The 11858-nt window shown below is 44.3% G+C and overlaps 1 protein-coding gene across 1 annotated transcript; it reads right to left on the bottom strand.

The window, feature by feature from the left end:
• Positions 1-322: 322 nt before the first annotated feature.
• EXOSC8 (exosome component 8) lies at positions 323-11606 on the bottom strand. The gene is made up of 11 exons (XM_084274772.1): positions 11588-11606; positions 9389-9425; positions 8270-8333; positions 6499-6572; positions 5917-5962; positions 4760-4865; positions 4627-4672; positions 4289-4385; positions 2953-3073; positions 862-968; positions 323-465 (listed from the first exon to the last, which is right to left on the bottom strand). The coding sequence occupies exons 1-11, from the start codon at positions 11602-11604 to the stop codon at positions 350-352; spliced, it is 831 nt and encodes a 276-aa protein (XP_084130898.1). The 5' UTR covers positions 11605-11606; the 3' UTR covers positions 323-349.
• Positions 11607-11858: the final 252 nt, after the last annotated feature.

Here is an 11858-nt window from a genome sequence, read left to right on the forward strand (position 1 = left end):
CTAAAAATAAATCTGTGCTTTATATTACTGGTGGGAAATTCAGCTTTTGACATTACACTGAAATAAATGAACTGGTTTTGGAAGCCAGTACTACAGAACTTAAAGAGATTTCATCTACAAAGCAGCTAGGGTCTGGCTTCCTTAACTCAAATTTTGTAACAGAATGTTTTATCTTGTATTTTTTACCACTCGGCAGCATTGTACATAGTATAAGGCTGACAAACGTTTTAGAAGAAAAAGACTTTGTAAATGTAGTATTGGTATTTGTTTATTTAGTATAAAAGGTTTGTGAACACTGTAACAAATACAATTTTTACAAATCCACTTTCGAAAAGATCTCTGCTTTTGTTTACTCGGGGTTTACACTTTTTATTACTTTGTCTATCAGCTTTTTTATTTCTTTGTGTCTTGTAATTGCTCTGGTGATGCAGTCCTGAAGCTTGGCTCCCGTGAGAGGACTTCCACCTAAAAATCAAAGGGAACAATTTGATTTTATACTTGCACTTAAGTATCCATAGCTGTGTTTCCAAAGGAAATTATTAAGTAACACATAGCTCTTGAGACCAACAACTTTCACTCAGCAAACATACAGCCTCAGGAGCTGGAACTGGGAATAAACTGGAGGTTCAACAGGAGGCTTGAGCAAGCTGTGCTTGAATTTAAGACAATTTCAGCTGGAGGGGCCCTACACCATCACTCATGCCACCTTTGTCACAAGGAGTTTCAAAAGTCAGTCCTGCAGTAAGGGCTCAAGCAGACAGTACCATAAAGCACCCACACCTTACATAGAAAACCAGGTACATCTAGGTCAGGAGAAGCTTATCACCACCACAGGTTCCTGCATAATGCATGTGGAAGTACCTGGTTTATGGACAGAGCAGAGTCTGCCTTCATCATCGGTTACAACAGTTACTGTTCCAGTTGCCAGGTCTTCTTCTTCAGCAGTTGGGTCAACAATGAGTAATGTGCTTGTAAAAAAACCCCAAACACATGCAGACATGTTAGTATATATTGTTCCATTAACATTACCACAAAGTACACATAACATTTATTTTTACTGTAGTTTTCAAAATACTTGTAAGTTGATTTAGTGCTCAGGCTTAACTCTTTTCTCACTAAAATGTACCGATTTTTAAAAATAAATAGAAACCCAAGTTGGAGATAACACTTATCCAAGGGTGTATGTCCATTAAAACACCAGCTTTATGCCTCTGTTCCACGTACTGCACAAAAATGCCACTAAACTGCCTTCTGCAATACACACTTCCTTCACAGATACCCAAAGAAAACAGCCTTGGTTTTAGTCTCTGCTAGACCTTAAGCAGAGTATTCCCAGATCCTTGTCAGAGAACTCTAACCCCACTCAGACTGGTGGGAGTAAAAAAAAAACTGGGAATAGTTAAAAAAATGGATTTAACTGGGTTCCTTAAGGCAGCCAAAACAAGCTGTTGTACATCACCTGTTGCAGATCACTGAAAGAGATCGAGAATGTTTGGAATCAAACTGTCTAATAAAAACAGAGCAAACTAAAGGAAAGAGGAAAAAAAAGGAAAAATCACACAAACCAGACGGAAGGCTGACAGAACTCACATGCTGGGCATAATTAAAGGTCATCTGGGTAATTTAAACCTTGATGAACAGCTTCAGATGGCCATTTAAGAGCAAAACTACCAGCAACCCAGATGTTTTCTTTACTCAAGGAGGGCTTTTACACAGAAGTGTCTCTGGAAGCCAGAGCACATCAAGGGTGGTGTCAACAGCTGTAGAGAAATGACTAAACCAGAACCGCACAAACCAACAAACAGCAGGACACAGGCACACCCACCCACCCCCTCCGTAGTGAAGTGAGTTATTGGATTTAAGGGTGGGTTTCAGCAAAGGGAACAAGCCCAACAGGCTGCCAGTGACAGCCTCCCTTTCCAAAGGCACCTGTTTCTGTCTGATGGTGAGTCCTCCTGGCAACTGCCCACCCAGTGTGCTGTCCAGACTCTCTGAAGCCTACATGCAACTTCACACCCACAAGAACTGGTACTAGAGCAATTAGCAGAAGCACTCTAAAGTACTGTTAACTTTCTGCTTTCATTCATTTTGGTAATCACCTAGTCAACGCTTGAGTTCAGTGCTCCTGGCTCCTGTCTGAATGAAAGGGTGGCCTGTGAGTCATTTCTGGGACTACAGATGAAGGGGCTGTCAAGCCCTGATGTCTCTGAATACACACAGATCTTACCTCACATTCATAGCACAGTGTGCATCATCCTCTTTGTCGCTTTCCCCTTTCAAATGGACCCCACCATAAATAACTGCATTCCTTATGACCAGCAGCAGAACGTGCACTTCACTTGGACTAGTGAAAAGCTGGTAAATCATTGCAGGGGAGGAGTCAGGTTACCAGGTGCCAGTATTCTGAACTCTCATAATCAGATGCTTTACCTACATGACTTCAGAGTGCTGATCATACTTCATCTTGGGTAATTATGTTTTCAGCTGTCCAGAGGTTCTCTTGTTCTAACTGGGCTGTTACTTCTTAATTCCTCTGCTGAGTAAATCCTCAGTACACCCCATTAACAAACAACCACCTTTTATAACAGCCATTACCAGGCTTCTAAAAAATTAATTGCTCTGGTGACATTCTCTCATCTCAAAGACGCTGCAAAAACACAGACCACCACCTCTTCCCATACTTTTAAGCGTATCTTCAGGTTGGCACCAGAGCTGCCTGAAGTCACAGGAAGAGGCTGGACAGACTTTGTTTTGTTCTGCAGAATCATTTCATGTCGTGGAACTACAGGTCAGTTCAACAACAGAGGTCTCGGATTTAAGAACAAGTGAAACAGCACTGCCCAAGACTGCATGCTCTTCACTAGCAGAAGTGAAGAAACATCACAGAAACATTCTCTGTTTTTTCACCATTTCTTTGTTGTTTTCCAAAGCACAGAACCGTTAGGAACTTACTCATCAAATACAGCAAATGATGTGGCAACCGGATACTTTCTGATAATCAAAGGATTCTTCTGCTTTAAATTGACTTCTGATAAGCCAGTTTCCTCATTGATAATAACTGATGGCAATTGTACTGAAGAGATGAAAAAATGACAATGATATAAGCATTGCTGGGTTCAGTTGGCCTAGAGATGTCATAGAATCATAGAATCACAGACTAGTTTGGGTTGGAAGGGACCTTAGAGATCATCTAGTCCCAACCCCCTCCCATGGACAGGGACACCTTGCACTAGCCCAGGTTGCCTAAAGCCCCATCCAACCTGGCCTTGGACACTGCCAGGGAGGGGGCAGCCACAGCGTCTCTGGGCACCCTGTGCAAGGGGCTCACCGCCCTCACACATCCAAGACTACTGCAATAGTTAAGCTGTTCACTTACCACTGAAGACAGGAGTTTTGGTTACATTACTGGTGTTCCATACAAAAAAAGGATCTTGAATTTGAATTACTTAGCTTAGAACTACCCAATCAAGGAAGTATTTCATTTTTCTCCTCAAGAAAAATGAAATTCTTCCTTACACAGAAGCATTCTCTGCTTCCAAAATGCAATTCCAATTACAATACATCTAGAGTAGTACTTAAAAAGCATTTTCCCAAAAAAAAGTTTACTGGGCATATGAAAAACAAAAATTAGTCTCATCTCACAAATTCCACATATCTGTAGGATATGTAGGCAACTCTTGCTCTGACAACCCACACTGTGTTGGAGACAGGGAAATCAAGAGCAAAGTAGCTATGGGAATTCAAAGGCAAAAAGAAAGGGAGGCCTGGCCATAAGCTGCTCTTTACACCCTCTGACACTTGCATTAATAACCCACATAGTAGTCAATAGTCACTCCATACACTGCATGCATGAAAACAGTTTTTTTCAAACTTTAATGCATTAAGGTAGGACTATTCTGTTGTGATAAGTAAGCAAAGCCCCCAACCACTTATTCTCTTATTCTGCTTACACAAAAGACCCTGATCTAGATACTGAAGTTGTTTATGGCCACTGCTGAAAGCCTCAGATTTCTGACACGGAGGAACACATGGAAGAACAGCTGGTAAGTCTTACAAGAGAGGAATAAAACCTCTACAAAAAGGTCCAATTCCCCAAGTGTCACCCGTCTGTGGCATCCAGTGCCATCGTTTCCACTTTACATTTGCGTTTCAGTAACTTGGCATTCAAATGACAGGGAAAGAACAGCCATAAGGAACTGTGAACTAGTTACCTATTCATAAGAACTCAAAACTAATGTATTTCTCCAAGCAAGGCTAATCAGTGTCTCTTGCTCCAGGGAACACTTACCATTTTTCAATGCTGCCAACAAAGCAAAGGTACTGGCATCCAAGATGTTTCCATCATAGTCCAGACATATGATATCACAGTATAACACCCAAGCAAGCTATCAAGAAAGGTTTGCACATGTGAGACATCACAGCAGCTGAGTAAATGGTGCAATATCTTAAGAAAATGCTGAGCACATGAACAAAAATACTTATTTCTACCACGCAATTTTAACACTTCAGAGGGAAACTAAGTTATGAAGACTAAAAGGCAACAACAAAACAAACTATAACCCCAAATTTAACATCTCAACACTGTCATCTTGTCAGCATGTCCATCTTCATTTTGAGATTACTCACCTTGCCGTTTGCGATACACAGATCTTCTTTCGCGATCATCTGTGAACTAAAATAAAACGAAAGGGTGAACCAGGAAACAGAAAATGGTCTTAGAGAGTTCTCTGTGTTTTAAATGCACTCACAGGACTCTTACTTTTCAATCACATCTGCAATGAACTGGCTTGCTGCTTGAGCCTCTTCACCGGGTGGTCCAGAGCGAAACCTCGTTGAACAGAGGGATGGCAGTTCTACATTGGGAACTGGGTAACAAGAATCATTAGTCATGAACTAAAGGAAGCAGGCACTGGGATACAAAACCAGAAATGAGACAATACATGTTCTTAAGAGCACTTTGTGTATTTCAAAAGAACAAGAATTCTTCAGTCAAGCCTTCCTACTGCTCCCCTCAAAAATAAAGTTACGCGTGAGTTGCTATTCCCAAACCTGTAGTACTCCACACGTGTAAACTGTATACTCCATGGAGAAGCACCTACTCCTACCTACCATTTTCTGTTTGTAATCCTGCTATGAATATCATGACCCCACACAAACTCTTCTTTAGGTGTTAAGCATTCTTAAGCAGATAAGAAACAACAGCATTTCCATTCCACCGCCTGACTTCCCTGGCATGCCGTCTGCCTCTCCTCAATGACTAAAACCTGATGCTTTAGATGTGAAGCAAACACATTTGTGAAGAAAAACCTAGACATAATCAAGTTCACTGAAAACAATGTACAGTGGAGATGCCTTATAGATAAAAGAGGATTTAATCTAAGCACTTTGTTCCATTATTTTATTTTATTTCAAAAGAATTATGGAATTTCGGTGGAATTATTTTATTTCAAAAGAAACTCCACAGAGGAGTGAGAATGTACCCCTGGGACTTCTACAGAACATAAACAGGGTTTATTTCACTGGCCTTAAGAGTTACATTTTTGGCCTACTGGGACTTCAAGACCAAAGTTCATGTGCCTTTGCACACCCTTGTATGCCATCCTCTTTTACAGACAAACTACCTTCCCCCTCTTATTATACATACTTCCCTCTCCTCCAGGTTTGTTTTCAGCCTGACCTGGAATTAGCAATAAGACTGTAGCTTTGCATGGAAAAATCATAAGCAGAGCAGGAGGAATTCTGAATTTTCTGAAGTACCACTTCCTAAATGTCAATTTGGATACTGATTTTAAGGAAATGAATAGTTTTTTATCCAAATTCCTTTTAAGAAGTCTTCACAACACAATCTGCCCATTATTACAGCCTTTTAGGTCAAGCAATACAAGATCAGACCAGGATCCATACTGAAAAGCTTACCAATATATCCCTTGTTAGCAGAATCTACTGTGGGTGCAGCAAGTTCCTGGAGAAGAACAACAACACAAAAAAAAAAGACAGAAATGAAGAGCTGAATTTTGTACCAACAGATTTTCCAGCTCTTCTGTATACCCCCTTCCCAGTTATCATTACAGTGAGATCTACAAAACCCATTTTTAATCAGCCCCCATCTGTATTTTTCCTATGGGAAAACTCAATACAGGGCTGTGAAGTGACTTGTCTCAGTTCATGGCAGGCCAGCAGTAAAGTTGAGGCTTATCAAGCCAACTAATTACCAATGCATGAACTGATCAACAGCCACTAACTCTTCAATTGTTTTGCTTTTATATAGAAATGACAGACTTACACTTTTTATCTATTTTTCTCCATGCACAACACACAAAACAAATTACACAGGTAGGGTTAGAAGAGTAAATTACATTTTAACTTTCACATCTGAAGGTAACTCAGGTGAAAGACTCCACTTGTGTCTGACTGGCATATCATTCTAAGTCTGCAGAAGATTCATTCCAAACACAAATGCAAAGTTCAGATAACAGCTCAATTAAAGCCCAGCCATACCGCTTTAACTCCACAAATCACTGTAGTATTTCCTAACTTCACCAGGGCAGAACCATCTGCGGTTGTAATTGAACCTGAAAGAGAAAGTGCTGTTCAATAAAATCTATTTTTTCCATTCAAAGGGATTACTTTCCATCATTTTTATACTAAACTCGGGCTAAGCAAAGTCTCAATGAATCCAGGGTAGGAACAATCACACAGAATCACACAAAATGGTGGAGGCTGGAAAGGACCACTGGAGGTAAGTCATCTGGTCCAATCCCCCTGATCAAGCAGGTTCATCTACAGATGGTTTCCCAGGACCATATCCAGATGGCTTTTAACTACCTCCGAGGATGGAGACTCTACGTCTCTGGGCAACCTGTGCCAGTGCTCGGTCAGCCTCCCAGTAAAGAAGTGTTTCCTGGAGCTTCCCGTGTAGCTGTTTGTCCCTGCTGCCTCTGGGCCTGTTACTGGGCACCACTGAAAAGAGCCTGGTTCTGTCTTCTTTGCACCTTGCCCTGAGGTATTTATACACATTGGTAAGATCCTCCTTGAGCTTCACTTCTCCAGGCTGTGTCACAGCTATATCAGACCTTCCTCACTGGAGAGATGCTTTAGTTCCTTCATCATCTTCACAGCCTTTTTTTGGAATCTTTCCGATATCTCCATGACTCTCCTGTACTGAGAAGCCCAGAACTGGACACTGCACTCCAGGTGTGGAGAAGGATCATGTCCCTCAACCTGCTGGCAGTACTTTGCCTAATGCAGGACAAGGTAGCATTGACCTTCTTTGCAACAAGGGCACGTTGCTGGCTCACGTTCAGCATGGTGTCCACCAGCAATCCCTGGTCTTTTTCTGTCAAGCTGCTTTCCAGCTGGGTGGCCCAGATCATACACTGGTGTCTGGTGTTGTTCCTCCCCAATGCAGGGCTTTGTGCTTCTCCTTGATGAATGTCACCAGGTTCCTGTCAGCCCATGTCTGCAGCTTGCTGAGGCACCTCTGTATGGCAGCACAATCCCTGGCCTATCAGCCACTCCTCCTAGTAGTTTGGTGTCATCTGCAAACTTGCTGAGGGTACCTTGCCCCACCATCCAGATCATTAATGACAAAGTTGAGCAGGTCTGGACCCAATATTGGTCCCCAGTGTACTTTTTAAAATCAGACATCATAGATGGTTACTGCCAGTCCACCTTCTGTCTGACTTACAGAAGACCTAATGGAAGGCAGTGTTGCACAATGGAAGAGACCTGCAGCATCCAGTCTGAGCAATAATCAGTGACCATTCCATGACAGTATGCTAACGTGTGTTTTACTTTTAGATATTACAAAGTTTAAGAAAAAGAAAAGCAAGTCAGGTGCTGCTGCTCACTGCATATGAGGTATCTTGCCTCTGCCTGAGACAGCTGCTCATCAAGCTCAGAACAAAGAAGCAGCCAGGAGTCACTGACCCTTTTCAAGGTGCCAGGGCATCAGTCTTGTGTTGATCAGTCTGTGCCTAGACACTGCCTTCTGTATCTGCAATACAAGCTGCTGATCTTAGAAAGAGCAAGCTTCCATCACCACCTAAATCATGCTGCACACATCAGCCCAGGAGCAGAGCTGAGTAACAGCATTTAAATACATGACTGTACCATGCATTCTCTTCACTGCTTGCTGAAACTATAAAGAAAAATCCTTCATCATTTCAAAATGGAATCACCAAAAAAACTAATTAGCAGGTCACTAACTATTAGTAATTAGTAACATTCCCCCCTCCCCCCACTATTATTATTCCCAATAAGCACTTGCCTATGTTGACAGTGGTTGCCCGGAATTCACCTAACTCCCTTCCATCAGGTCGACAGTTCTCTTTCTAAATGAAAATTACAAAGTTCAAATTAGAAAACATATTAAATGACACACCAATATGAGGTTATGTAGAATAGTTTTCTTTGTAGCAGAAATATGCAGTTATAAAAATGTTAGCAAAAACTTGATCACACCCTGACCAGCTTTTCATCAACTGACGTGTAGTTTGTGATTTGGCCCACGTTTTTTTTAATTTATTATAATTGATTTAGAAAATAAATATAACAATAGATTGTCTCAAGGGTAAGTACTACATGCTAGGTGCTGAATATGGCCTAAGAATGAATACTCACTGATCCCTTAAAATGAGTTTCTACCTGTCTGCATTGCTCAGAGTTTGTAGGCAATGCCTCCCCCCCCCACCCCCACCTAGGAGAAATCTTAAAATTAGAGTGAAATAAAGGAAAAAAACCCACAAAACACCCCCCTAAAAAAACCAGCATTGAAACACTGTCAGTCAGAAGCTGTACAATGCCTGAACCTTAGCTAGAAACTGCACCAATTCACCATCACGGTAGATGGGAATTATTATACATCACGATTTCAGGTGTCTCAAAAGCAAAGGCTTTTGGCTCAATTACAAGAACCAAAACTGACTGCAAAAGTACTGGATCCATCTCTAAGTCAATAGTACCTTAGTAACAGACAGACTAATTCAATATACCAAGAAGTCAGTGGTTTCCCTTCACAGTTACGGTAAGAACAGTTAGCAGTGATATTCTCCACTATTTATTTTTAGTAGCAGCTGAAGGCCTGGTCTGACACCATGACACAAACCTGCATCCTTCCCCCTGTCAAATTTAACTCACATTCCTTCTGAGGCCCAGAGAAGCTTTTACCCATCGAGCTGAACAGGGACACAACCTGCTGCAGCCACCGCCACAGACAGATGGAAAAACATGTTCTGAAGTGTGTGACCATCTTTTCCCCTGCTCAGGGAGCTTTAGGTATTTCCCTCATAGCTTCAGGTTTCTATACAAATTAGAAAAGCGGTACCAAGCAAGGAAAAAGAATAATATATTACAAGCAAGTTATAGGCATACATCATGTTTTACTCACCAAAAATCTTCTGTAATATTCCAAGGGTTCCACCATTCTAAAACATGTATAGAAAGACAAGTTCACATGCAAACTCCCAAGTAAGTGACAGCAAAAAAGATAAGCAAGCATGAACTTGTGACAACAATGTGAGAATCGAGACAGCTAGCAAAGCTAAAAAATAGATGTTGTTTCTACATTGACTTCCAAAATGCTTCTTCCTTGCAAGGAACCTGCCTGCACGTGCATCTAACACACTATTAGCTTTCACCTCAGTAACCGTCACCATTAGTTTTAACTCAAAAGGAGTGTAACAGGCTGCCCAGGGGGGTGTGGAGTCTCGTTCTCTGGAGATATTCCAGCCCCGTCTGGACGCCGACCTGTGTGACCTGTCCTAGGGAGATGCTTTGGCAGAGGGGTTGGACCCGATGGGCTCTGGGGGTCCCTTCCAACCCCTACGGTTCTGTGAGTCTGTGATTTTATTGAGACAAGCCTGCAGACTGCCTTTGAAGCAATGCAGGCAGGGTAGTTTCACTGAAGTGTCTGAAATATTTGTTAGTTCAAGGTTTGCACTCAAGTGAACAAAATGAATTAATCCAACTTTACAGTCTCGAAATGTTCCAGTTTTTCTTAGAATCTTTAAGAAAAAGTAAAATTAAGAAATATGCTTCAGTTGATAAATAATTAACACTTATTACTAATTATATGCTACTAACAACATTTGTACCTTGTAGTATTTAAGGCACAGAACATTAAGGTAAAAAACATTCATAAAAGCCTTCTCAGTTTTGTTAAAATAACCACTTCTGGGGAAAAAAAAAAAAGCGAACTAGAAAAAGCAAGTTTTCAAGACACAAACTAACATACAGGCTTATCACAACTCATGATGGCAAGGCATGAGTTAACTCCTGTTGGTTCACCATACGTTGCTACGTCTGTTTTCCAACATCCCATCGGTTCACACACATTCATCCTGTACTACTCTTTATTAAACCAAACACAGGGCCTGTTCTCTTTTAATTCATGTTAACGCACAGGCTAAACCTTGTTTCACATGTCCAAGCTGTAAATCTGGTAGAAGCAGGGACATTGGAAGAGGTTTCCCAGAGAAGCTGTGGATGCCCCATCAGTTAAAAGCATTCAAGATCAGGATGGATGGTGCCTTGGGCAACTCGATCAAGCAAAAGACGTCCCTGCCCCTGGCAACTAGCCTGAACTAGGTGATCTTTGAAGGTCCCAACCCAAACGATCCTACAATTCTACACAGAGCAGAAACTCCCTACTCTTCTAAGCTTCTTGTAATACTTCACACACCTAGTTCTGCTCACGCCTCTTCCCTTCACTAGAGAAAGCTGCCTTCCTTCACCTGTAAAGCCTCAGGAACCACGGCAACGTTCAGGCTGGCAGCGCCTCTGGAGGCTGCTGGGTCCAACCCCTCGCTCAAACCAGGCCCACACTGAGCAGATACATCACTCAGGACCTTGTCCAACTGCACTATCTCCTAGGACAGAGATACCACCGCCTCCCTGCCCGATCACCCTTCTCTGTGACCTCCTCCCCCTGTATCTGATCAGAATCTTGCTGCACCTATACCCACGGTCCGTTTCTGCCTTCCTCACACCCGCCCCATGAGGTAGCTCAAGCCCCTGCAGATCTCTGCACTCAGCCGTGCCTCTTTAAGACAGCACAAATCCAGCCCGCTCAGCCCCTCCGGGCAAACTTCGGGGCTCCAGCCCTCCCGGCACGCCAGCAGCTCCCCGCTGGACGTGCCCGGGCCTCACACCTGCCCCTTGCCGGGACCCCCCCGAAGCACAGCGGGCTGCCCATGCCCAGCGGCGCTGCGCCGGGGCGCGCTGCAGGAAGCCCCACGGGGAGCTCCCCGCGCCCACCCGTACGGCGGCGCTACCTCAGCCAACCGCGCGCTGGGACAGGCGGCTGCCGGCTCTCACACGGCCAGAGGGGAGAAAAACCACCGCACAGGAAAACGGGACTTAAAGAGAAGCAGCTGGAGCCCTCTCCCGCCCAGAGGCGCGCTGCCGGGGCGGAGCGGAGCCGCGGCGGTAACGCGGTAAAGGCCCCAGCGGTCTCCGCGGCGCCCCAGCCCTAAGGAGCGAGCGGAGCGGCGTCCGCCCGCCCGCCCGCCCCAGGCGACGGGGAGCGGGCGGGACGCGCCAGCGCCGCGCAAACGGGGGTACAAAGCCCATGAGGCCCGTCGCTTACTTGAAAGCCGTCGCCATGGTTGCTGCCCCGGATGTGCTGCCGCTCTGTGACCCGGCCGGTCGGCCGGAAGCCTTTCCCGGCGGCCCGGCGGTGGCGGCTGCTAAGCGGCGGCAATAGAGGCAGCGGCGCCGGCGGGCTCCTGCCGCTGGGGGGTGCCGGCGGCTCCCAGCGCCGCTCGCCGGCCGGAGCGGCCGCTCTTGGTGGCGGGCGGTGAGGTGTTCGCTTCCGCGTCGCTGTCGCTGCGCGATAGGGCGGCGCCCACCGCCGCCGC

The sequence above is a fragment of the Gallinula chloropus genome (assembly GCF_964237585.1).
Source record: "Gallinula chloropus genome assembly, chromosome: 1".
NCBI lineage: Eukaryota > Metazoa > Chordata > Aves > Gruiformes > Rallidae > Gallinula > Gallinula chloropus.